Here is a 27,880-nt window from a genome sequence, read left to right as displayed (position 1 = left end):
CGATAATGACGGCGGGGCTTGAAGGAGAGCGAAGGAGCAGAAAAGGTCGAGGCCATTAGCGGGAGGGGGGCGGGGGGAGGGGGACAGCTGCTGGAGACAGAGTGACACGCTGGAGGACGCCAGCGCTGACACCGCTCTACTGTAAACAGTAGAACTGCAGTTTTTTAAAAACAAATTAAAAAAAAACCAAACAAATTTAAACAAAGTGTGGAGCAATGCAGCGGGGTCAAAACTTTTGTTTCCGATTATTTTATTTGACATCATTTAAAGATATTAAGTCATATTTAGTGCCGTTTTACCATTTGCACAGTACAACTAGTCAACATCCTTAAAGCAGAAAATTTAAATGTGTCCAAAGTGAAATGGACCACGGGTGAAGTTCAAGAAGGGGACTCAGCTGCAGACTGTAGGCAGCAGCTGCTGCTAAAGTGATTAGCGTATAGAAGCTGCAAAGAAGCAATACAGCACCAACCAACGGCCTCAGCTGACGGCAAATCATTTCAAAGGATGAATGTGAGAACAAGTCCATCACATCCAAACAGGTTCTGGACTTTTAAAAAGAAATCCAACAGACTTCCAGTGTATTGAAGCAGTGAACTGTGCTTTTACCCTCTTCCAATTTCTTGCCTACATTAGGACATTAATTTGAAGTGTGTGTGTGTGTGTGTGTGTGTGTGTGTGTGTGGATGGTAGGGGTTGAGCACATGACATCGCTCAGTATTTACCCAAGTATTAGAGTGTCGCGCATGCATAATGTTAACGCAATGCGAATGTCATCAGTGAGTTAAGTTCAGTGTGACTAATGAAGCAACATTATGACTCAGTGTGATAAGAGACCATTATCTCGCCGCCATCATTTATCTCATTTGAAACCATTATAATCATCAGTGAAAGCCAACCGCCACCGCACGCGCACGCAGTTTTCTTTTTAAATAAGGAGTTAAAAGCAAAGGAGAAATTGATTGACAACATTGGAGAATTTTATTTAAAACATCATAGCTATACATTAACGTCAGTAGACACCGCCATCGTTTCTATTACTGTTCTATTACAGTATGGAGGGTTTTTTTGCCGTCTCAATTCAATAGAAGAAAAAAAAAAAAATCACTCCGTGTGACCTTTTAATCAATTCTACAAGCGTGTGTAAAAAGCTGAACCTCTCCAGCAGCGATAAAAATATTCCATATGCTCAAAATATGAAGTCGAGAGCCGGTCACAGTGGACAGTGAGGATAATACAAGTCACTCACTATAAACTGTATTTCACATTTGATAAGAGGAGATTGTGTATTTTATACAGTTTGGATACACACTATAAAGATTAAGACTTTTTTTTTTTTTTTAAATTTCAAAAAGTTGGAATTTATGTCCAAAATGTAAAAAATATACATAATATGTGATATTTATATATACATACATTATAATAGAATTCACTCTGAAACACAGTTCTTTCCAGTTCAAAGCCAGTATTCCCATCAAAGGATTTCCAAAAGCGTCAGATCACACTGGGGGCACACAGAGGGAACATTAACATGTAAAAAAAAAAAAAAAATAGAAAAGGATGAATGGAATAAATGACCTTGCTCAGTGATGTGGAGGATACTAGAAGCAAGTGATTGTCAGGCCTGATTATTTCTGCAGTGATTTAAAAAAAAAAAAAAAGGATTTGATGCGTTCAAGGACCCATATTATGTTGAATTCAGTCCAGCAATGTCACTGTAACCTATCAAGGAACTCATATGAGCAATGATCAAACTCCTTCTGATGGCTCCACTTTTACAGTTCTAAATTGCACAGTTCTTGAAACGTGCTCTTTGTGATGTCACAAAGGCAAGCGCTAACAAAACAAGAACGGGCAAAATATGCTGTTTTCTGTGTTCTCTTATATTAGTGATGAAGTGCTTTTCCAGACTCCAGGATGAAATAAAGTATAAAAATGGGACCTTTGAACGTTAGTATAAATCTCTGAAAGACAGTTGGGCAAATGATGAAGCATAAAAGACACCAAACTCTGTCTAGTGGGACTCACTAGTCCCACTCACACATGCGCGCACACACAGACAGACAGACAGACATGAAAAAAAAATATTGGACACAAGCTTAAAAATACCTTCTCAACATCTTCCAGCCCCATTAGACTGACAAACTGGTGTGCATCTTCCCTGTTCGTAACACTTTATACACAGGCCTTAAAACATCTGGATTATCATGACAGGAGCAGGAATTATAAAAATGGATATATTTTACATGTTCAAATTTCTTCTCTGTGTGTGTGTGTGTGTGTGTGTGTGTGTGTGTGTGTGTGTGTGTGTGTGTGGGAGGTGGGATGTTGCCTATAGGTTGCTGAACAGCTCGTTCTTCTTGGTCCAGTCCATGGGCGGGGCCCTCTTGCTGGAGCGCTTCTGGTGCGCCAGCTCCTTGACCTGCTGCAGGGACAGGTTGAGCGCCGGGATGTTGTCCATGATCAGACCCTGAGCGGGAAGACGAGTCGAGAGATCAGAGAGACGCGACAACCGGGAGATGGTCGCGCATTTCACACCGGTGGACCTGTCCTGTTACGCACCTCGGGCGGGGTGTTGGCAGGCGGGGTCACCAGGGAGGCGTTGGACGAGGCGCTGGAGGGAGACGGGCTGACGGACAGCTTGGAGTCCCTCTCTGCCTCTCGGGCCCCCTTACCGTTCATCTGGACACACACACACACACACACACACACACACACACACACACACACACACACACATCAGCATCCAGACTTACCATAATTACAGAAACAAACAATATAAACAAAAAATAAACAGGAGTTTGTTCACTATTATGTAGTTTTGGTTTGATTTTTCTCCCGCTCACCACCACACGGGGGCAGCATTGCACTTAAGTAAAAGTCTCGCAGTTTCTGGCGAGTCGACACACAGCGCGGTGTGTTGTTCGGTGTGTCAGACTCGCGAGACTAAAATAAATAAAAACAAATAACTGATAAACTCTTCCTGCTTCCTCGCCGAGTGCGTTTGGTTTCACATGTCACGGCGTGCAGAGGAGGTCGCCAGGTCACGCACTTCCAGTTCCTACACACTGCGCGTAAATACTTGCGGCACAAGCCAGTCGAGATGAGTGGCTCTCAAGGATTATTCAACCCGCTTTCAGCCACCGCCTCGTAAAGACCTGACTTCTCCTTGACCCCTCACACTGTGCCCTCCCTCCCTACCCCTCCCGTCTCTCTAACCTTTCAACCACAGGGTCTGTTACGCAATCACGCACGAAATCTTTGACTTTGGCGAAGGTTCACTCATCCTGAGTGACAGGAAGCCTGGGTCAGGCCTCCCTCATCTAGGCGTATTTGGACAAACGGACAATAAAGGTGAAGGGCCCTCCACAAGCAGCACCGTAGTTTCTCTTACTTTTATTTTGTGACACAAAACATCCAGTGTTGGAGATACACAGAAGAGGAAATGCCGCCGTAATTTTGGCATCGACCAGCAGCAACGTTGGCGCGAAGCAAACGTCAAGTTTCTCTCGAAGATAAGACAATTAGCATTAACATTAGCATTAACGTTAGCATGAATGTTGTTGCTGCGTTGTTGGATGAAAGTGACAACCCTGAGAAAGTGTCCAAAAAAAGGTTGCACTAGAGTGAATAACGGCAGCACCTTTTGTTTTCTTTTTGGTACACAAAGCTATGCTAACTAGCAGAAAAAACCCGACTACAACTTGCCATTTTCTGATTCGCTTAAAAGTGTCGGCACTTGTGCTGTGTGTATTGCGCTGGGTTGAATTCTTGCAGTCCTGCAGTCCTACAAATTTATCCCAACATACAATTTGTCCCGGTCAAACATTTTTAGAATAATTCACAGCTAATGTACTCCTTGCTGAGTCGGGTGGGGTTTTTCTCCGCGGCGCTACACAATGAACACTAGAAAGTGGAAAACAATCGCAGGAAAGTCAGCAGGCCCCCCTCGGACGCGTCTTTGTGATTAATGGCGTCTATGTTGGTCGTACTGCCGCTCGGCCTGGAGTGGCCCGCGAGGAGTAGCGACAGAGCATTCACTCGAGGGTCTGGAGGTCCTCCTCTCAGGCAGGAAGGAGGGGCTCCATCAGGGGGTAAGAGGGAAGTCGACACTGCAGGGGCACCAACAACCTCGCACACTTCAAAGTTCCAGGCCCACCTCACTGGCTGGGCCTCAAAGCCGAATTTCAAACCCAAGTATGGGTCTAAACCCTTTAAGTGGCGTGCTTACCTTCTCCTCCATCCCTCCATTGATGACAGGCTCGGGCAGTGGACCTGCATGCATGAAAAATAACAGGAGAATAAGCGGTCAGAAAACCGGGTTGCCAGGTTGGAATACTAGTCACCCTGCACCATCGGTGAGCGGGAAGCTCCTCTCTGCGAGATCAAGAGTCTTCCCGCAGCTCACCTTTCATTTCACCGGCACCTACTCTGTTACATAGCGGAGGTATGCGCGCCTCATATATTATTCACACGTGGTTCATCTCCTTTGAGATGGAGCTCCTCTTGGCTCTTTACCCCGCCCTCTCCCATTCTGCTGAATCGATATAACTCAAGTGAGGTTCGTCAGCCGGCGACGTTCATCAGAAACATGCACTGCAGTCAATATTACGTGGGAATCTTGTCAGGCAAGTTTCTCACACTTGTTATTATCCTTATGCCGATGTCATCAGAAACACATCGTGACGTCTATTTCAGGTCAGGAAATCACAGGAAACGTCTTCGCGTTTCAACATGGCCATTATTAACACAAAGGTGCATTATGATCTTGCTTTTAATGTTGGTAATATTGTGCGACGTTTACCTGCATACGTCGTTTCTTTGCTTTGGCAAGCAAATTGTCACACGGTGCACCGCTATGCACAGGCACAAGCTAGCAATGCTAGCAGCAGCAAAAGCAGACACGAATGGAACATCTTTGCTTTGAAGACTGGAATGTTGTCAACCCGTACCTGACGTCATTTCAATGATTTCAAATCCAGCCTTTGATGTGAATTGGAAAAGCCAATATTGCTGCCTAATTTCTCAGCATTCACTAAAACCTGTACATAGCGTTTGTTTATCACACACACTGGCTGATTTTTGAGTTGTTCAGTCCTACTGGCAATGTTATGCAACGTCTATCTGCGTGGGTGTTGTTACATAGCTAAAACCAGCACAGTTTCATGATTATATATGCTGACTTTAGCTCGCAATGCTAACGACGACAAAGTGAGCGACCATCCGTGCCCTCCCCATTTGAGCGCGGACAACTTCAATATGATGTTTATATGATGTTATTCTTCAATTTGAGTTCCAAACTAAGACTACGACTACAGAACCAAGTCCCACACAGGTGGACATGACTGCACAATACTCAAAACATCCTACTTACCCTCCATCCCTGTGATTCTCCGCCCCCACGCAGCCACAATCTAACTTACAACCTAATACTTTTCTGAGCGCGAGTCAGCGGCTCCTGGTGAACGTGACACTCGGGTCCACCTCGGCTCTTTGCTGCCTGCGCTTGTCTCGCTGACGCTGAGAGGAGGAACCTCTCCAAGTCACCAGTGCAGCTCCGGCCCCGGCCTGAGAGGCCACTTTGAAGCGAGCGCCTTGGAAACCAAACAAAGGTAGACAGGGGCAGGCGGGCGGGCGGGCAGGCGGGCGGGCGGCTGGCTCGCAGAGAGCTAGTGTGTCCGAGTGCGCTGGGGGTGGAGGAGCAGCGTGGGCAAGCGTTGGTCTGCGGAGTGGCTGGCGAGAGAGGGCGCAAGGCAGTTACCTGTTACCAGTCACCTCCTGGAATCTCTTTAATCCTGGAATGGATTATGAAACGTGTGCACAGAGAACAGAATTCCTCGACAAGGAACAGATTATGGTCGGGTGACGAATATTAAAACGTCACTCTAAGTAAAAAATTATTTCTGGTGACACACACGCACAGGCCTGCTTGAGGATCAGTGGCTGTGGCAGGCAGGCCTTTGGGAGCTGAACACAGGATCACACGCTGTGCTAGGGCTCCCCCTGGGGGTGCGCAAGTAGAAAATCGCCTCCCAGCGAGAGAAGGAGTCATGACTTCCTGGCTCTGAACCGAGGCGCAGTTTATTTTGGAAAGGCTCCACAGCCTCGTACCCAAAAGCATACTGACAAATTCCTCTGCGCTTGAGTGGGAAGAAATAACAGCACCTGCTGCTGAGATGCTGTGGAGAAAATTGCTGCTGCCCACAAATGTATAGCTTTTTGTTTTGTTTTGTTTTGTTTTGCCAGACTGTTAGGCGGAACACACACACGCGCGCACACAGAACTTTGCACTTAAGCCATCCCACTTCGCAAACAACGCTGTTAATCAGACCCTGATCCGTCAGACTGGATCTATTTGTGTCCTAAAGATTAACTTTCTCCAGCAGGGCATCGGCACAATGGTGGGAGAAGGAGGAGGGGGGGGGGGGGGCGACAGGAAGTGCCTCAGCGTGTGCATCTGCCTGTCTTGTCTGTCTGAGATTCTCTCAGTGCAGTTGAACTGGGATCAGGAGGAGGAGGCGGCAGGAGGCGGGGCTCTCACCGGTGACGTGGTCCAAGCTGGGCGCCACGCGGCACCTCTTGAAGAAGGCGTCCGTGTCGGGGTCCACCACCAGCAGCCTGGCCACGCTCCCGCCGGCCTTGATGGTGGCCACCACCTCCGAGTGCGTCTTCCCCTCCACGGCCACGGTGTTCACCTGGGGCGAGAGATCGACAGCAAGTCAAGTCGCTGTAATCCTACAGTTGTAACAATTTTCCCTCATTCTACCGGCCGCTTCTCTTCGTTCCCACGCAGAGACCCCTCTTTTTTTTTTTTTCCCAGCCCCTGGTCGGAATTTCATTCTTCAATATTATCACTGAGTCTGCCAGAGGCTCCGGGGGCAGGAAATCCTTTGTGTCCTCGCACAAGTGCACGGACGCACCCAAACACATTCTTTGGAGCGCATTAAAACCCAGCAGCAGCCCACTGACATGTGGAGGTGTATGGTTCCCCCCCCCCCCCGATCGAATAAATGAGTCTTCCCTGATGTTTTCTGCATGTGACGTGGTGCCACACAGGCTGTACAGTCAACGTGTGAAGGAGGCCGAACTCCCACACCAGCCCAGGAGGTTTTCTGGGAGAGAATCACCATGGGAACACGTGTTGGAAATGTCCTGAAGGGTGTGTGTGTGTGTGTGTGTGTGTGTGTGTGTGTGTGTGCTTAGGTCATAGGGCGGACCTGCCTGTCTAAGCCAGTCCCATAGAGGAAGCTGGACAATAGCTCCTCGGCCAGTAACGGCGCTAACAATGGCTGTCGGCTGCTTACAAAGGCCCCGCTGCTCGGTGGGTGGTGCGCTGGTCTGGGGGCCCAACTTGGACCGGGACTGGGGCTGGGGCTGGGACTGTGTGTGTGTGTGTGTGTGTGTGTGTGTGTGCAGACTGGAAAGCCCTCTCTAGACTCTCACACAGAGATGGAGCTCTGTTCTACATTTAATCTGTCTGATCTCCCTCCGCTGCCCCCCCTCCGCTCTCACGTTCCTGCCACTCTTTTTTTTTCTCTTTTTTTCAAAACTTTCTCTTCTTTGGCGGAGCCGGGGGTGGGGGGGGGCGCATTGGCTGTCCATGCCGCCACTCTGATTTGACCACGTGATGAAGAAATGCGTTAGCGCCAACGAGTCATGAGAAGAACGCGCCGCGATTTGAGGCCTTTTATTCCCTCCCCGTGTCGAACGTTTAATGGACTTTTTTTTTTTTTTTTAAATCGGATCTTTGGCTGCTCGTACTTCAAAGATTTAAAAAAACAAACAAACACGTGTCTTTCCACACAAGCGGCGAGGCGGCGCAGATGTCAGAGCATGCTAAGAACCCCAATTACCTCGGTGTGCTGGCTGCGACAGTCACACCAGAACCTTGTGGTGGGATTTAGGACCTCACACGGCGGCTGCTCTCTTTAAACCACCCCCCCCTCCCCAACAAGAACTCTGGGAAAACAGCTGAGCTGATGACAAGACGGCACTTTTTTTTTTTTTTTAATCCAGCACTGCGAGCGAAATTAGCATCATGACTTGAAGAGTAAAACGATTAAAAAAAAAAAAAAAAAAAGAGCCAGAAGTTGTTCTTATCCACCAGGAATTCATATGATTTGTCGTTGATGATTGGCTGAGGTGGAGCCGATCACACAGCTGTCATGCACACCAAAGATAACACTGTGACATTGTTTACTCCTAATCTGCAGCACAAATTACATCCAGTGCAAATCAATGCGATTTACAAAGTAAACTAATTTCGGATTGATCTAAAAAAAATGCTTTGAATGACTATCAGACGGACGGCTCCTCAAGTAAAGTGTTACTTTTTATTGCATTTCTTTCATCTTACTCACATAATTGTGCAGCATTTCTGGTTATTTTTTTTTGACGATTTTTTTTTTTTTTATTATGAAATGTTCCAACCTTAATCCCAAGTGTTCAAAACCCACATGCTTGCGTGTCTTAAATTTAAAAACAAACCAAAACCAGAACGCTTCTTAGCTGCCAGCATCTCCCTGTGCCAAACTTAATTGTTACTTTTTAAATAGATCAGTTTGGGACAGTTAGGTGACTTCACAGAACCTTTGTTCTGGGAACAAAGGCAAAGTTTTTTACTTTGTACACTTTGTCCCAAACTTAAAAATAACCCGGAGACTTTCTCCTGAGTTGAGAAACTTTAACCATCCGCTCAGTTCAAAGAGACGATTGTCTCCAGCACGGCGATGCACAGCCGCCAACTCTAAAAACACCTTCCTGGCACATAAGAACTCTTTTCCCTAAGCGCCTTTCCCGGTTTCGCCGAGCTCAGCAGATGCTCAGTGGGGGGTTGCCGGGAGGTTGTAGGTTCCGACCGCGGCGCCGTGGTACCTGCACTATCCTGTCCTTGGCCTGCAGGCCCGCCCTCTCGGCGGGGGAGTCCTCGTCCACGGCTCGGACGTACTGGCCCGGCCGCGCCCGCTCGCTGTGCAGGTTGAAGCCATAGCCGTTGGAGCCTCGGCGGATCACGCAGAGGCGAGGTCGCAGTTCGGCTTTCACCTCCTGGGAGAGACGAGCGGACAGAGAGCGTTGGTTAGCGGCCACCGAGCCGAGTTGAAAGGAAGAAAAAAAACAAAGTACCTCAACCATGGGTGTCTGGTCGGCGAGCACGAGGGGCACGAAGATGACGGAGAGCTCCAGCGAGTCGTTAACCTTGAATATGAAGCCGAGGCCGAACATGCAGCTGGCTGCTGCATGCTGTGTGTGTGTCGTGCATTGTTTTTGGGCAAATCAGTAAACCGGAGTCCACGTCGGGCGGCCACGTGACTCCGGGGGCCAGGAAGGAAAGGGTGGGTGGGGGGGGTCTTTGGGAAGATTGTGATTGGAAGGCCCTGCGGAGATTTCAGGGAGTGGAGGAGTTGGGGGGGGGGGGTTGATTGGAGGGGACCTCATCGTCTGGAGGAAGGGACCCCCTTCCGGTGTGAGCGGCGGGCCGTGCCCACTCCGACAATGGAAGGTCGGGTGTTGGCCCCGAGCCTGGCGCCCTCCTCCTCCTCCTCCTCCTCCTCCTCCTCCTCCTCCTTCCTCATTCCCAGCTCGGGGATGGCAGGAAAGGCCCGAGCCATACTGTCATCCAGGAAAAAACTCTGAGCAAAGAACCTCCCTTCCGTTGTCGGCGGTAGCTTTATATAGCAGAGGTGGGGCGGGGGGGGGGTTTAATGGCTGGGCCGCCAAATGAGCTCATTGGACATGACAGAATACGGGAGCTGGAGGAGCCGGAGGAGCTGCAGACGGCGCTGGTCGGGGTAATCTCTGTCACCATGACCAAATCTGACCCGACACCCCGCCCTCACGCCGCTCCCCACCCACGGGTCAGCTGAACACTCGGAGACAATGAACAAAAAACCTCTAAAAATAAGTCAGCCGGAGTGACTCTCCTTTTGAAAGTCAAAGTATCTGGCGATGCGTTCAAGAAACCCCCACTGGAGGTGAGCGAACTTGTCGTAAAGAGGGATCGAGTTCTGCCTTTGTGCTGGATTGTTTCAAAAGTGATTTTTAAGTGGTGAAGTGATCAGTTATGAGTCCTCAGAGCCAAAGAAACAGGCAGCGACAGCAGAGGAAACAGGTTTTTCTGTTCCGCAGGAGGCATATGTGCCGTTTTCGGAGCAGACGATCTGCGCCTTTCTCCACTTTCATGCGTTGCAAAAATCACGTCGGCCAAAAAAAAAAAAAAAAAAAAAAGTTCTGCCCAACTATGGAAGTGTTGCCGCTCAAATATGATGGCCAAAACATGGCAAAAAGCCCTGCTGTGGTGTGCACGCGTCTATATTTAGTTTGTTTAGTGGGCAGTTTTAGTTTCACTTGAAGGTTTTCAATTCCTTTGCGCTGGTGCCACTATGACAACACGCTAAGCGGAACCAGAGGCGGTTGGCGGGAACAGATGTACAGTGTTTCTGGTCAACGGTTTCTCGGTTTGATCAACAGCTCCAGGAAGTTACAGCTTTGCCTCAATCACATAAAATGACGTGAAAGTGTTTAAACAATCTCTGACATTCTTCAGTATTGTTGGTTAGTTCAGGTGGGAAGATACAGTGCTTTACGACAGGTGCAAATTTAAAAATCACCTGTAAAAAAAAAAATAATCTTGAAACAAAATGTATAAAACGAAAGTTGAAAATAACTAAGCAGTACTTTGAATTCACCTTTTTATAGCCTAAATTTGAGCCAGCTCACTGGGCCTCCCCTGAAAGCCTTAATCAAGCATTACAACAATCAACACCACAATGGCTGGAAGTAAATCATTTGATGTTTTAATCAAGAAATAATAATGTGCTTCACTCCAGGAGCAGCGCATACGATTACGGAATAATCATATCTTAGCATTAAAAAGTTACAGAGCTTCTGCCTGTGGGTGTATTAATCGTTACGGAAACATTCAAAAATAATTTCAGTTTCTAATTACCAGTGTTGCTAATGTAGGCTAGCTGTGGAATAAATCCCACTGGGTGGTGGTTGAATTAATTTGCCAAGGACTGTGTGTCATATGTGAAGAGGCGCACCGCTAACAGTGCTGCTAACAGTGCTGCTAACAGTTGTGACATATTTACTGTCATACACATACATTCTCTTTTTGCACAAAGGCAAGTAGACTCATATGTAATCAGTTCATGATTTGTTCATGTCAGAGTGTCACGTCCAGCCTGACTCTCATCAGTCCTGCAGTCCGTCCCATCATGTTCTCGTGTTAGCATTCATCACGCTGATGAGACCAGCTTCTCATCCCAGCTCGCATTGTCATGCTAACTGCCCGCCTTGATTGCGGGTCCTTTTACCCACTCAACAGCTACTTCAGCTCAAAGCGCCCCTTATCCGACGACGATGCAAATGACGGTGCCGATTTAACACAAAATGTAGCTTTTGTCGAGCTGCTGTGAATGAATTGTGAAATGCCTCTGATTCCTGATCTTCCCTCCTCTTTAGCCTGGAGCTAGGCAGAGCGGCACGCTAGCAGTGTGGCGGCAGATTCAAGCACTGTTTGACTCAAGTACACGTGACGCTCACCGCAAAAGTACACTGAATGACATTGTTGTTTGTCATGAAGAAGGAAAAAAAAGTGTTTCCAAGTTTGAAGAGACATTTTTCGAATCGCGGACGCCAAAAAAGTAGCACGGAAACCGTCCACGCACACTGTTGCTGTGGTGTCACGGGCTCACTGGCTGCTCTGGGTGATGTTTGGTGTCCCTGCGCGGAGGGACAAGGACAACAGAGGAGGGTTTGTGTAGCAGGGGAGTGGACGGCAGAAGAATCTGCTCCGCCATCTGCGGAATCTGCTGAACACACGCGAGTCAGGGAGGGAAAGCCGGCGAGGGGATGCGGACTTGTCAAACACGCAACGCCGCGCCTCTACTGTGAGTCGCTCGACAAGTGAAGCGCGAGCTGCGCAGCCGGGACGCCGCAGGGGCGCAAAGCAGGAGGCAAATTCGCTGAGATGGGATCAGCGGAGGATCAAGAACAAGCAAACGTTTCTGTCCAGACAGGCTTAGCGAAGGCCAGAGCTCATAGACATTCAGGATGGAGCATTGTTTACTTCCTCCCGGGCCTTTCATTTTGCCCTGCTGCATCTGTGACTTTATTCAGAGTAGAATGTATGAAGACTAATATTTCATATTCCTTCTATTTAAGATGGTTCCCTAAAGCCTTTCAGCACCATGAAAATCCTCAACTATCTCATGTGATGGAAACTACAAGATATTTATTTAAATTACCATAAGGGAAAATGAAAAAAAAATATATAATGCAACTCATCTTTATCTTGAGTAATCCGATTGTCATTATTTCCTTCTTTAGCAGTGAAGTCACATCGTTTTTGAAAAAAGTGAAACGCTCCCCTTGGTTATGAAAAAACAAAACAAAACACCAACGTGTTGAGAAGGGAACGCGCTCTGTGACACAAACTTTCCTTTGAGGAGGGAAGTGCCGAGCAGGAACCGTTACCACATCTTCCCTCAATATGCTTCCCTCCGCACTGGCTCGACATCCTGACATGAAAGGGAAATCAATCAGAGCAAAACACACCCAAGCACATTCACAAAGACACACACATGTGCCCGCCTTCACACCACGGTGCGGAGCGTGGCTTTCATTAGCCAAAATAAAGTGTCACTTCGGAGCCGAGGATTAAACCCCCCCCCCCCAAAAAAAAACAGAACAACAACAGAAACTATATTTGATGTCTAACTGTGGGAAAAACGCATCAACACGCAGGAGTTGGCACGACCGCATGACAAATACGTCGCAGATTTGGGGAAAAGAGCTCAAAACACAGGACGGCATGCAGAAAGTGAGGGCAAAAAAGAAAATCCCACAATTCTGTTCTTGGCAGCAGAACCACAATCAGGTTTTTACGAGAAGCTACATCCTGTTCTGCATCTTTGTGGGCGGAGGAGCTCAGCACGGGCTTTGCTACTTGCCTGACAACGAAAGGGGATTGCCTCGATTACACTTTTTCATACCAACTAAAATAAGACGTGGCACACTAATTAAAGACCTTAACTGTGTTACATCCTTGGGCGTTCAACCTGACATTTTTATTTGCCAATGAAATCACAGGCGGTAGCGCAGCATCCGTGTTAATATAAATGAACAAAACCTTATCAAATAAAAATGTTTTCCGCAGTAACTAGGCTACTGTCACTTTTTCATCTTTTTTGGGGGGGGGAGGCGGGGGGGTGGATTTCGCGGTTTCTTGCTTTCTTGCTTTTGTCACAACTTGGGAGGAAAGGTGACAGGTTGTGGAACCCAGTGTGACCTTCACACTGAATGAAGACACTTTCTGGTGTGGCTCGACTGCAGAGTTAAAATTGCTTTGATCTCAAATCTTGATCCCGCTGCTGTGCAGTATCTCATCGTTTTCTTATCAACCCTTGTGTGTTCAATTCTTGTCTTCCTGTGCCTTTTACCACTGCAATACAAATATCAGGGTGAAATATTCATTTCATTACTTTATGTCTCTTTACTATTAGGAGGCATAAAGGGACATAAATTCTGTTTCATCTCATGCCAACAAAATTGTATCAGGCATCACACCTGGAACTGGGAGGTGTACGAAAGTAATGAGAGGCTTCTGTCTCAGCTTCCATGATTTCAGCTGAACCTGGCAACGATTTAGAAGTAACTGGCTTGTATAACAATCAGCCTAAAACAACACGGTGAAATAAATGAATATTCTTCGAACACTTCAGAGTCACGTGGGTGCCTCAATCATCTCACATCTGCTGCTCTGGCAAGGCTCGTTTCTTGGCGTCTTTCAAAGAGTTTGAAGGTTCCCAAGGTAATTTTGACTCTTTTGTTAACCGGAGTCATTATTTCCCGCTGCGGAAGGGAGACCGTGACAGATGAGAGATAAGACTCACAGTCTTAAACCTACAGGGCTCTGGTGCAGCCACAGAAGTTTCATATCTCTTTAAAAAGATGTTTAAAAATGTCTCTGTAACTCTCTTGAGGTGGAACTGAACCCCAAATGCTCCCTTAAGTACAAGAATGAACCTACATTGAAAGACAAACCCGGTGTGTCACTAAAGGCCAACTAGCCACTGCTAACACTAGCTTGGTTCAAGTTCACTGTCGTTCACAACTGCAGGAGTGCACCTTATCTCCTCACTGTGTATCCTGATGACTTTGTAATATTGCACAATAAGAAAAGGCACGGGTCAAAAATGTGAATGCCAATGCTTTTTTTTTTTTTCAGGCAAAATTCACTCAAAGGTTGGCAAATTTCACTGTAAAAGTCCACAAAAGTCAACATTGTGTGGAAGCAACGGGGGATTTAAACTCTTTCATTGACCATTAATGCCCTTGAAGGAATTTGCTTCCAAATCCCCCTCTTTGCACATTAGCGCAGAGAGACACAAGTGGCAGCCAGAGTGCAGCCAAAGGCTGATGTAGTCTTAAGACTGTGGAGGAGTCCATGGCGAACCTCACTTGACCACAGCGCTTCTCTCTGAAACTGAATGGTTTTCGCCGCAGTGTTGGCTCACGTGTGAATTCCGCCTTCCACTCCAGTCCAGAGCTGGGGGCTGATTGACAATCCTGCTTTGCCATCCCTTGTGTCCTGCCATTAAAATGTTACAAAAGGGATTAAATGCCATGATTTACATGGGTATTTTCTTTCCGAGCAGGAACACCCGAGCACGTCCGTGCCTCCGAGGTTCCCATGGGCAAACTCCTGACAAGCCGGTTTGCATGATTTATGTCTCGGAATACCTTCCAGGAGTATTTAAAAGCAGCCTCTGGAGAGAGGCATCGATCATGTCTCTCCCCTGCTGCCCTCCTCCGACTCCACCACCAGAGTTACCTCCTCTGCCAGCCTCTCCTGCTGATTGCCTGCGACAGCGGAGAGCGGCGGCTCTGTGTGGGAGATGCTCTGCCACCTGCCAGTTCCTTCGTTTTTTTTGTTTTTTTCACACTTCGCCAGTGGACTGATGTGCAACTACGCTTTGTGGACATAAAAAAAAACAACAGAAAGTCGATGTCAATTTGTGTCATTGCTGCGCAGCTCTGACAGCAAAAAGTGGAAGATGAAATGCCGAAACTTCCTGCCGTTGCGTAAGACGAGCTCCTCTGCGATGTGTTTTGACACCTCTGTTAAAACACGATGTACAGCCCAGCGAAGGGGTCCGCTGAGCTCACGGGTTCCGCAAATCATAAACCTAAACCTGAGCAAACAAAGTTTGTCCTCAAGACCGGCGTCTCCTTCCTCCCTTTGCTGTTCCTACGCATTGCCCCTCGTGTTTCTCAGGGAACAGAGGGTGGAACTCAACCATTACTTCCTCAAAGAGATTATAACGAGTAACCAATGGTCGGACGCACTGCCAGCCCCGTAGTTACTCAATGACGCAGAGATCGTTGGCTTCCGATTGCTCCCCCACCAGTCGTCCTCTGATGGGGATGGGGATTAACAGACTAAAGGGCAGGTTTCATAAATGTTTGATGTAAACCCTGGTTCCTTTTTAACCAACGCAGGTTTTATCCTGCTGAGTCTACGGAGCGGACCACTCTCTCGGGCAGGGCGGGGGTGTTGAATTACAAGCTGGACCAGCGAACCAGCTGTGAGGCAGGCAGAGAGTGGGAACAAAGCCCCCTACTGTCCCCTCCTACTTGCATTAAAGGATGGGATAAACTGGCCCGACAAAAGATACTAAAGAAAGGTTCTGCTAAGGGTTCTCGGATTCAATAGACCTCTTTATGGATCAAGGCCCGAGAACAGAAAACTACCGTCGGTCATCAAGGCAGGGCTTCATGCCCTGACAACCGCAAACGAGGCAGTCTTGATTACCAGAGACGTTTCATCATCACCTTGAAATCTCTCAAAATCTGCCAAAATTGTGCTGCTCCCAGAAAGATCTCCTTCCACTTCTGCTTTTCTTTTGGTTTGACCAGTCTACCATCTATTTATCTCATCGTACACATTGTCAACCAGTCTTCCTGTCCCCCACCCTTCACTTTTAAGGCCTGAAAACAAGCAACCGCCCCAATACCTTTAAATATAAGTCTGTCCCAGGGTGGGCTAAAACATCTCCCCTTTCAACAAGGTGTTCTTCAGCCCACCGAGACCACCTCGCAGCCACCTTGCCTTTGTCCCCATCCAGACATGTGAAGGGTGTAGCAAAGCATCAACTTTGGCTGCGGGAAGACGTAAATGAAGAGCTAAAAGCCTGCGATTAAACACAAAGGTCTGACAATGACCGACGTGCATCTCATGCGCATCTTTGAGTGTTACACACACAAAACCTCACTCACAAAATGAAGGAGGATTGAAAAGTGTTACAATTTACTCTGAGGGGACATAGCCACGTTAGTCAACGCGTAATATGGGGTCTCATGTCATGGTGGCGCATGAGAAAAAGGGTCAGTGTGGTTCACAGGAAGGGTCTTCACGCTATCACTTAAACTCACTCACTAAACTCACCTAGGAGTTCTAAGACGTCGACTCTGACCAACGTGTCCCTACCTTGACTTTGCTCAGCCTATGTACGGTAGGAAGGGAGGCGGCGAGCCTATTTTAGACCGAGCGGCGAGTCATTTCCCCTCGACTTCGACTGTCGGCAGGGTGCGGCTCTCCAGTTCATTGTCCGGCTGGGGGTGGTGAACCTTTGGCAGAATGGAGAGGGAAATGGAATGCGGCATTGTAGAGTCTCTGTTCACTATCCCATGGGACCTGATTGGCAGCCACCGACCCAGACGGGGTTCAGGTTCCCAGTCTGACCTGTCCGCCACGCGGGACAGTGGCGCTGTTGTATGGACTGACGTCGCCAAGACGTTGCAGATCGTGAGAATGCTACGACTTCGAGATCGACGTCACAGATGATTTCTTTAAACCTTCCATTGTACTTTCTGCTTTCTGTGGTGGAGCTGCATTTGTTCTCTTCATAGGAACTAACGGTTAGTAGTGTGAACTGCTCTGACCTGTGATGCTATTAATGTCTCAGTGGGTGCAGACCCTTGTAAAGTATTTCACCCACAACTGATAATTCACCCGCCCAATATTCACAACCTTGTGAATCCAGGCTCTGGTGACCTTTTGCTAACCCATGTAGGCATCCTGGTGTTTTTTTTAATGATTGGTGGATGGAGGGAACTCCAACTGATGGGCACCAATGGGAATCATCCGCTCCAACAAAAACAAAATCAAACAAACCAAAAAAAAACTATTTTGAGACATAAAATTACGTCTCAAAATGATCAATATGATGTTCCGGCTCAATTAAACTGCATTTGAAAAATTGTAATAAAATACATGCAATCCTCATTGTTTACATATTTTTCTACATGGAAGCTAACACACACCAGCTTTGTTTTGGTGGAATTGACAACTTATAGAACTTCCATTTTTCACCATCATCGCTATTTGCAGAAGCACGCTTGCTCGTGCCGCTGCGTTGTATTTGTGGCTCTTGTTGAACGCATTTCGTAATAACTCAACTTCCTCTGGCCGAGAGAATCCTTTACAGTGTTTGCTGCCCTCCACCACCCCAGCCCCTGTGTACTAAACGTTAGATAAGGCACCACTGACTGCACTTACAGTACTCCACGAACACAAGCAGAAACACAATAGAGTCCCCTCTGCTGATTCTGGTTGTGACGACCGTTTCCGGGGGACAATTGCACATTAAATTTTTACGTGCACGCACACATAAAAGAACAAGTAGAGGGCTCGACCGTGGCGTCACAAGTGAATCAGAGAGTGTATCTGAAACCGCCGGGCAAACGGAACGACTCCACCGCACTCTATTAAACAAACACAATGCCCTGCCTGCTTTCTGACGCTGGCTCCGACGATAATGAAACTGCCCATGATGTTTACTTTTTTTCCTTTTAACAACAATGTTTCGTTGTCGGCAGCCTGCTATTCAAACTAGTGCGTTGGTTTCTGCAGGCCGCCCTCGCCGCGAGCTTTAAGCTGCAGCTGACCGTCCGTCCTGCTGAGAAAAGCCTGAACTCCCGCTGATGACACAAGAGGATCAAGATGATGGGTGGAGAAGACTTCCACCGACAACAATGACAGGAAACCTGGCAGAAACATCCTGGGTTCTGCACACACACTCACACACACACACACACACACACACACACACACACACACACACACACACACACACACACACACACACACACACACACACACACACACACACAGAGGCCTTGACGGTCCCCACACAGTCTGAGGCACAATTCTGGCCAAATACTTGGAATAGGTTGGGCTATTTCTGCCTCCAGCCAAGAGAATTTTGTCCAAGTTAAACTCTTTTTTTCCCCTTCACCCGAAATGAAGCCTCTCACACGTACCATGTTGGACCTTGAAGACCGCTAATTAAAGACCACCGCTCAGCAGAGTAACAACGGTGGCGCAGTGGATTGGGCACACGCAGACTCCCTCGGAACCGCCCGAGGGGGATTTGTTTAGGAAAAACAGGTCGCGTGAGGCAATTAACGGGACGCGAGCGCAGCGCGGTGAGAGCGGCGGAGTGCCTTAAATAAGCAGTTTGTACGCGGCTGCGCTGATGAGAGGCTCCGATTAGAGGAGCAACAAGAAACAGAAGGAAAATAAATAAATTCAATGTTGTTGTTCAGAAGAAAATAAATCCGTGGTGATCACTGAGAGAGGCGATCCATCTACCGTGCGAGATCCTCGGCGCTCTGTCGGTGTATCGGAGCTCATCTTTCCGTGCTCGGTTTCACCCAACCTCGGCACTTATCCCTCCCCTGTAATTAGTATTGGCGTGAGCTGCCGCCACCCATTCAGGGGAGGCAACAGAAGAAAACTTCGCACCCTCGCACTCGCCCTCGCTACCATTGGGATGAGTCACCGATGCAGGGCGATGATGGAGGTTTTTTTTTTTTTTTTTGTTTCACGCAACTGCCAAGGCCTCGGCTTCAGGAATGAATCCTGCATATTTCTTATATTCATATTTCATTTAAACTTGTTCATCTTGTCGGCTTTATTGTGGAGGGAGGACGTTTGACCTTTCATCCTCAACTGAAGGTGAAACGTCAAGCAGCAACCAAGATCGAAGCCCAGTTGTCGACAACTCACACACTTTAAGGCCACATTTAATACCGTCGTATGAGCACATTGAAAATAAGGCCAGTACTCGCACAAGTCAAAAAAAGTGATGAATGAGAAGCAATCATGGCTTTTCTGTTATTGTTTACTGTTGTGGATGCCAAATAACCTCATCCTCCTGAAAATGAATCTAGATTTCCCACACTGGGAAGAGAGAAGTGCTGTGTGTTGCTACTTCTGCTCTCTTGGCAAAGTCAGAGTAAGAACTTTACTGACCGGCAAGCCAAACAATGACCTCTGGAACAGAGGATGCCCACTTGTGTGCGGATTTTGGCCGTGACGAAAGCGCCTTCTACTTCGTTCTCGGTTACGAGCTCCTTGTTTTGACCTTCTCATCGCTGCAGCCTTTTATTTTAATTTTTTTTTGTCTTTTCGCACCTCCCCCTGCGCCGTCTCATTTTCGCCTGCCTCCATTCTCACACATGCTCGACACGCGCACACACTCCCACAACATCAGCGTAGCCATGGTAACCATGAGATGAAGCTCCTGTTTTTTTTGGGGGGGGGGGGGGGGGCGGGTTACTGCATCCGTTGCTTGATCGAACCTCCCACCCCCTTAGTTGACGTCGCAAAAGTCAAGGACAAAATATAAAAATAGGCGGAAGACCAAGAGAAAAAAACAACAAAAACAACAACACAACAACCTTCCTGAACAAATGCCGGGTACGTTATCAAGGCTACACATTTGAGGGAATTTGCGAGTTGTGAGCACGCCAGAGAAATGTGCAACTGTCCAGACGCAGGAATGCCGGACAGGAAGTAGGAAGAAAATTCCATGGAGAGTTTATGTGCAAAACAAACCCTGAGGTGGATGGAACTGGGGAGGCTGAGCCGGATCTCTCGGGCCCAATTTACACCTTCGCACCACCACTTTTGCTCTGCGCTCACAGTAACGCTTGCAGCCTGTTAAGTTTTGCTGTTGCCTCTCGCCTGAAAGTTTGCGTGGCTCTGTGTGTCAGTGGCGGTGGGACGCCGTTGAATGAGAAGCAAAACAAGTGGCGAGGGTGACTTTGTCGGGCACGGCATTTTGTTTGTTTCAGTGCCGCTTCCCTCTGGGTTGCGTGCCAGCGCGGAGAGCGTGGAGGGTAAACACGGCAGCGCACGTTTCCTGCACAAACAAGTGATCCCAGAGCAGCTATAAGGCGTAGGACTGGTGCAGCCATGAGATGCAGCTGGATTGCTGGGAATCCGGCCCGGAAACCTTGCACATCCATGAGGAAACTATCTCACCTGAGGCGTTTTTAGGCCACCTCAAAGATAGCCAACCGATATTTGTCGTTTGAGCGAAAAAAAAAAAAAAAGCCAAGGGGCTGCAAGAGTTTCAGTTGTGATCAACGCAAGAAACGACTGCCAACAGTCAAAAACTCTCACTCTTATTACCGTGGATGCTGCAGTAGTGGCTGTTTTTATCCAAACGTTTTTTTGACATCATTATTGGCTTTGGCTTTACAACTCAAAAGTGATGGCCCTCGTCTGCTTGGTGGAACTGGCAGTAGAAAGTCCTGATTCGTCTATTTTCGGTTTGTTTCTTTGTATGGATGTCTTCAACATTCCCTACTTCCTCCCTTCTTGAAAAACATGCAAAACATGTCAAACAACACAAACAAATCCAACTGAATAGGAAAGCAATTGATCTGGCGTGTCGATTTATGAAAAATGTATCTAAATACGCTGTGAAAGAATGAACCTCGGACCACAATGAGAGGAAGTTTCGTCATGAAACAAAGAGACGCCGAGAGTTATGCTAACCTTCGCACATCCTGGTTAATGTGAGTGGAGGATTTTTACACATTGACAAGCGGCATCGTCGAAATACTGTTCATTCCTCCAAAAGATAGACAGAGATGGAGTTTGGACATTTTTTGGGAACAGCGCTTGCGGCAGGTTGTCAAAAATTAATCTGCAAGCATGAGGACGGAGGATTAATCATTTAAGTCGTGAGACTCAAAGTGTTTTTGTCGGCTTTCAAAGCTCGATGAGAGGACGACGAAAAGAATTTGTTTTTCTGAAATGTGCTTGTGCGATAAAAAGCAAAAGCGTACAAAGTTTCCATTTCAACCAACCCCAATGGCCACCATTCAATATGGGAAAATAAACGATTATGCAAACCTTGGTGGATGACCTAAACATTTTCACATTGTTTTCACCGATGGTTAGCTTTGCATACATGCTTTGGCAGACACTTGAACATCCAGGTTTAGGTTAGCGACAAGGCTACAACTTCCCTTTTGTAATCTCATAAAACCAGCAGTTGAAAATGATCGTATCATCCTCTTGTGATGTCACAAAGGGTGACAATACCTCAGCCATGCGTCTGCCAGGTCAGTGAAAAACCCCTCCTGGATTGTGTTTCATTTCCCCCAAGCTCTTTCTATACCCTTCCAAACAGGCAGTAAACATAGGGCTAAATGTGCTTTTTTTTTTCTGGTCAGCCGAGTTTTTGGGTGAACTAGATGAACGTGTCAGGGTGTCATGGTAAGATTTCTGACTGTCAGATGCCAACATCCTTAGAGTCAACAACAGTTGCCCGTTTTAGTGGATTTCAAGCGCTGTCAAATCGTGCACATAACCCTGAAAACTGCCTCGGGTTGGATAACGCTTTCATTACTATTCAAGCGTTGCCTCCGCGAGGGCACGGCACAGATACCTCCTGCCTTTTGCACGGGCGGAAAATTAGGCGGACTAGACGAAGGAGTGGATCCACGCTTTGTGGGAGAGGGAGTGATGGAGCTGATAGATAGAGAGACCTCTGCCTGGCCCGTCTTCCCACCTAGCTATCTCTCTCTCGCTCTCCCGCCCACAGTAATGTAGCACAGAGATGAAGAACAGGGGAGGAGGAGGAGGAGTAGGAAGAGGAGAAGAGCTGGACAAAAACAGCCTCAGGGGTAAACATCCAGGAAGCAGCAGCGAGGGGCACAGATGTTCCGGACTGGACGCACCGTCGTGTCTTCAAGTGGCTTTTAATGAACCCTGATCCTGAGCTGAGCCTCTCTCTCTCTCTCTCTCTGTGTCTGTGTCTGTGGCGACAGACACAGCAACAAGTGGTCTCTGCGGAGTGAGAATGTGCCTGTAATGTTTTACAGATGAAGATCAAAAGGTTGACAGAACTCATTGACTTGGACGCCTTTTGGTGCGATTTAAAAAAGAAAAAGAAAAGCAAAAACATTTTTTTTTAAATGAATGAATAACTTTGCACGGCAGCCGGATTCAACAGATTTCCCTGTCTGAAATCTTGGGAAAACCACAATACCAACAAAACCACCGCTGATAGAAAGCCTCTTGCAGTCGGTCTTAAAAGTTTCATTGCTGCCGTGAACCAATCGAGGTCCCTTCTGCTCTGACGTAACCAGGACGCAACTGCACTTTAAATTTGGAGTTTAGGGCCTTTTAACAACACTGGGGGTTGAAGATATCAAGTGAACGTCAAAGGCCTCGTTCAGACTGCCAGACAAAATCCAATTTTTAGCCCATCCAGATTGAAACCGGATGGCTCCTTTGTAGTCTGAACAGTCACAAATCACATGAAATCCGATTTTTGCCAAACGGATTGAAACCACTTTCGGGAGGTAGTTTCAAATCGCATTTGGACGAATGGGTCTCAGTCTGAACGGCTCCAAAGTGCACAACTCACACTGATAACCTTCCTGTGTGGGTAAACTGGCAGACAGTCCCATCTGGGCCTCCGGGCTTAAAAGAAACACGACGAGGGCCGGAAAAAAAGCTCTTTCCTGTTTTTGGTGGCGCCGTCAAATATTTGCAAAGGCTGGTTTTCTTGCAACACAAAGGGGGAAAGCACTCTGGAGAGTGTTTTCTCTCTGAAGCCAGTCGCTGACTTCAGGCCAGCCGTAATAACAGGACGAAGAGTCGCCCTGAAAGGCTGAAGGCTCGCTGAGTGAGTCACTTCTCCTTTGCTCACCGGATCTCGGAAGTTGAAGCCATCCCGCCCGCAGTCTCACCCACTTCCCCGTCATCTGACCCCTAAACCCAACACACCACCACCACCAACCCAAAGAGTCAGAGGTGATGTGGGTGCAGCTGCAGTGCACAGAGCACCCATCCTTCCTTCCTGTCCGTCGTGTGTGTGTGTGTGTGTGTGTGTGTGTGTGTGTGTGTGTGTGTTTGGGGGGTAGAACTCGGACTCACCTGGTCCGAGGTGATGCTCAGCTTCTTCTGGACGTGGCCGTGGATCTCACCGTTGCTCTCCAGGATCGGCGTGGACTCCCGGGGAGCTTCCACCTCCACCTCCACCTCCTCCTCCAACACCTGCTGCTCAGCCTGCACCTCTTCTCGCACTTCTACCAACACCTCCTCCTCCTCCACTAGTCCATCCTGTCCATCGTGAACTTCGTCGCCATTCTCCTTCCCATCCACCTCCTCCTCTTGTTCTTCTTCTTCCTCCTCCTGGGCCACCACGACCACCTGCTTCTCCTCTTCTTCCTCCTCCTCCTCCTCCTCCTCCTCTGCCTCCACCACTTCTTCCTCTGCCACCATCTCCACTTCGTCCACCATCACCTCCTCCGCCTCCTCCTCCTCCTCCTCAAAGGCTAACGGGATGCCTTCATGCACGTACTCCGGCAGACACTTGAGCTGGTGCTTCTTCAGCAGCTGCTCCGTGTCCGGGTCCACCACCACCAGCTCCAGGCGGCCCACGGTGGCGCGTATCCGCGACACGACCTGCTGGTGGCTCTCGTTCTCCACGTCCTCGCCGTTGACGAACACCATGCGGTCGCCTGCGCGCAGCCCCGAGGTCTCGGCGGGGCTGTCGGGCTCCACCAGGCGAATGAACTGGCCCGTCCTACCTTTCTCGCCGTGGAGGTGGAAGCCGTAGCCGTTGTCGCCCTTCTCCAGCGTGCACAGCCTGGGGCGCAGGCACTGGCTCTTGCTCGGCATGGCGGTGTACTCGGTCGCCGTGCGTGACGCGCGCAACCTGTTGCTCGGCTCGGCTCGGCTCGGCTCGGAGTGGCGGCGGCGGCGGCGCTCGACAGGACGCGCTGATCAGGATGCTCGGCAGGAGGAGGGAGGTGTTTAGTTGAGTGTCGCCTCTCCAGAGACAGTCGAGAGAAATCCAGCCCCCGCCCTCCGCGAGAGATTAGTGCGCGAGACACTGCTGTTTTTGTTTTTGCAATCCCAGTTGCACTTTTTTTTTTCCTCTTTTTTTTTTATTTTTTTTTTTACGCGCGAGTTGCGGAGAAGCCCCAAACCACCTTTGCACTCGACCTCTTCTGCGGCTGTGCGAGCTGAACAGTGAGGGGGTCCTGAGAGCGAACTCCGACAGGAGTCACCCCCCTCCCTTCCCACCACCAACTTTTTTTTTTTTCTTTTTCCTCCCTTTTTTTTTGTTTTCCAACGCGCGGCGACAGCGAGGAGGAAAAGCCACACAGGACAGGAAGGAGGAGGTGCGTTCACGGACCGGACCAGCCTCCAAGGGGGCTGAGAACGGAGAGCGGGAGGAGTGAGGGAGCGAGGGAGCGAGGGAGCGTTCAAACAGAGGCGGGCCAGGAACACACGGGAGAGTGTTTGGATGGAGATTAGGAGTGTTGCTCACTCCCCCAGAGGCACACCCAGTCATTTAGTGGAGCGCCCGGAATGACAGCTTCTCATTTCACACCATAACTTTCTTGCCCCCCTCATTAAAGTTTTGTCACAGTTTCTGTCGAAATGATTTCGGCTGTCAAATGCGGCTCGAATCGCCAACTTTGATGGTGAACTCCGTGGCGCACGAGTTACAACCTCCAGACGCGTGGAATTGATAATTATACATCGTTACAGTGACATTTGCACAATATGACACGTTTGAAATGCCCCTCCTACAATTTCAGATAAAACTGTGACATAACTACTGTTTTGTCACATTCACAGCCCCTCCTTCTTTGCGACCTTGACTGCGGTCACTTACAGGAAAAGGACTTGGTGTTCTCACCTCTGCTGGAGCACCTGTGCGCACACCTGCAACGTGTTATCTGACTTGATGATGCTTTAATCCCTACAGCAGGGGGCACCCTCGCACATCTTAATATATCTGCAGTCTGACGCACAAATACATGTTGGACAGCAGGTGCGTTCGGTTATAAGATGAAGTATATACACACATATATGCACACACACGCTTCATCTCAGCCATGTGTGAATGTCGTTAAAAGCTTCGTATTCATTAAGGGCCAGAAGAACACGTTGTTCACGTACCTGCTGAAACTAGGAACTTTCATGAAAACACTGGTGACGTCACTGGCTTGTTCTTTTCCTGTAGGGGTGCGATTGAAGAGCAAATAGTGTCGCTGCTGCCACACAGTGGCTCATTAACCTCAGCGCACCCTTGTCCTCTAACCACGACGACTCCTCTCCTAAAAACAACACACACACACACACACACACACACACACACACACACACACACACACACACACACACACACACACACAAAACAAACAAACAACCACACACACATACAGGGCACCCAGACGAGACAGGACTCCAATAATAAAACTGCACCACGTACATTACAAAATATACTTTATATAGATATAGGTACAATATGATAACAAAGCACTTTTTCATGGCACTTTGTGATCACCGTGACGCCTGGGGGGGGGATAAAATGTGACACTGAGCAAAGATTGACGAGCAAAAGCATGAACAGATACAGCTTCAGTACGGTCCAGACAACATCCATCATCAAAAGGAGTCACAACAATGATAGATTTGCTATGTGTGTGTGTGTCTATGTGTGTGTGTGACTATGCCCAGAAAATAACAGTAACAATAAGTATAACACCTTCTCTATAGTTTATATCCCGGTGAAAATATCACAAATATTCATATTCCCCCTACTGGCCCTGAACTGAATGTACAGAGACACAAAGTGGGCGGACGCCCCCTGAACGTTGGCTTTATTCTGACAGCAGTACAGGTGTGGACATGTGACATGAGGGTTTACTCGTAGCTACAATCTGACTTTGGGACGTCGGCGGTCCCCAACACGGTCGACCTATCAAAGAATGACGATGACGAGGAGGAGGAGGAGGAGGAGGAGGAGGAGCAGGAGGCCCAAAGAGCGGGAGGATCAGTCCGGTGATCTGATGATGAACAAGAGCTGCATGGCAAATATGCTATATCCATGGAAACAGTCGCGTTGATCGCGGATACAAAAGTGATTTTTCTTTTCTTCCTCAATCGGGAGTCAGGCCCGCAAACTCCGCTAGGATGACAAAGGCAGCAATTTTGATGAATTGAACTTCGGAAGTGTGACGTGAGCCCCGCGATTCAGCGTGCATCAAAATCGTGGGACACATTTTGGCTTTAGCAGGATGGGCCCCTGAATTGTGACAGTGAAGATTCTCAGAATTTTTTTTTTTTTTCCCTCTTCTTAGCAGTTAGCCGCATATTTTTCCCTTCCCTTCCTGAACGGCAGGCTGATCTTTCAGTGTTTGTGCAAAGTCGTGTAGGCTACTGTAAAGATGGAACCGCTGAAGGCCGGCGCTGGCTGCAGTCCAAGTTGGGTTTTTTTCCCCCCGCTCCTTTCAGCTCGCACGCGCAAACGCGAACCAAACCAGCCGCGTTGTGCAGGATAACGATCGGTGGCCGTCGCCACAGCATGATTTGTAAGCTCGAGACGCGCCCGCAGCCGTCGGCGCTAATGGCTTCGCTGTTTATCCGCAGGGACGGGGGAAACGCTGGAGATGCGCTGATTTCTCTTGTTTCCAACGTTTCTTTTTCGACAAATTTTGGCAGCCCCCCTGCTACTTGTACTTGTACGTTTACTGACTCGCAATCTAAGACGACGGTGAGGTAACAATATTGACTGCCCTACTGTTTGTTACAACTAAATCAAAAGTGTCAAATACACAGCATTTACATTTTGACTTTGTAGTTTGATACGTCTTGTTTTTTCTACCCGCCACTGAAATAGGAAAAGTCAAAGTCCTTGACATGTTTAAAGCTAAAATCTAAAAAGCAGAAACCAGTAGTCGGTCCCCATCTTACAAAAAGACTTGAACATTTTTAAAGATCCCATATTGTGCACGTTTTAGGTGTTTTTCACAAAGCGGCCGCACGTGGTTGACTATTATTTCTCGAGATGTCAAGTTAACAGCATATTTAGCCCACTGTTTACGACCCCCTCCACAAAAAAGTCAGGTATTACCTTCTTGCAAAAGCAAATGCTCGAATGATTGTACCTTCTTCACGTTGGGAAGGAGACATAAACACACTTGACTTAGAGTACAGTAGCCAGGGAGATTAGATCAGAACCCTTTGTGACATCACAAGGGGACACCCGAACTGAGTTTAGGTGCATATTGTCTGTCCAGTGTCTGATTTTGAACTGTGTGATCATTTTTTTCAACAGTTCCGTAGTTAAGGGTTCTTCTTCACCACCTTTCAAAATAAAATAAAGGTTATAAGAATAAAATTGGACCAATTTCTGGGCAGTTTAGCGGGCGACTAACCCTGCATACAATTGTCGTAAAACACAACATGGGACCTTTAAAACACAGGCCTGCCGGCCACTGTGCTGTGTTCAGTTTCCAACCGAGACGTTTAGAAAGCGGCAGACTGTTCAAAGCATGGCTGTGGTCGCAGGGTCTCCTGGCGAGGAACCCAGGGGCCGAGCGGCCTTTTTACTCCTTTTAGCGGAGACCCCGATTCTGAACAATGGCTTCTCATTGCAGCTCGCTCTGACCGGCGGCTCTGTGTTCCGACCCACACACACACACACACACACACACACACACACACACACACACACACACACACACACACACACACACACACACACAC

At 48.1% G+C, this 27,880-nt stretch overlaps 2 protein-coding genes across 4 annotated transcripts in view; both read right to left on the bottom strand.

Moving 5' to 3' along the window:
* Positions 1 to 958: 958 nt before the first annotated feature.
* Positions 959 to 24,356, bottom strand: nherf1b (NHERF family PDZ scaffold protein 1b). 2 transcript variants are annotated; one of them, XM_076023748.1, is made up of 7 exons: positions 23,249 to 24,356; positions 8,875 to 9,045; positions 6,542 to 6,695; positions 4,232 to 4,275; positions 2,563 to 2,682; positions 2,294 to 2,470; positions 959 to 2,263 (listed from the first exon to the last, which is right to left on the bottom strand). In XM_076023748.1, exons 1-6 carry the CDS (start codon positions 23,993 to 23,995, stop codon positions 2,333 to 2,335), a joined length of 1,374 nt encoding a protein of 457 aa, XP_075879863.1. In that variant the 5' UTR covers positions 23,996 to 24,356; the 3' UTR covers positions 959 to 2,263; positions 2,294 to 2,332. The 2 variants fall into 2 exon arrangements, with proteins under 2 accessions (XP_075879863.1, XP_075879862.1); XM_076023747.1 differs by having other exon boundaries at positions 959 to 2,470.
* A 1,242-nt stretch (positions 24,357 to 25,598) lies between these two features.
* The window catches only part of LOC142886683 (ras-related protein Rab-37), a 21,827-nt gene continuing 19,545 nt past the window's right edge, over positions 25,599 to 27,880 (bottom strand). For both annotated transcript variants that reach the window (XM_076023749.1, XM_076023751.1), the window contains exon 9: positions 25,599 to 27,880. This exon is cut by the window's right edge and continues 578 nt beyond it. The gene's annotated coding sequence lies outside the window, so the exon portion shown is untranslated.

Source organism: Nelusetta ayraudi, unplaced genomic scaffold (genome assembly GCF_046127955.1).
Source record: "Nelusetta ayraudi isolate G7.1 ecotype Tasmania unplaced genomic scaffold, CSIRO-AGI_Nayr_v1 ptg000016l, whole genome shotgun sequence".
Classification (NCBI taxonomy): Eukaryota; Metazoa; Chordata; class Actinopteri; order Tetraodontiformes; family Monacanthidae; genus Nelusetta; species Nelusetta ayraudi.
This window is presented reverse-complemented; position numbering and strand designations above follow the sequence as displayed.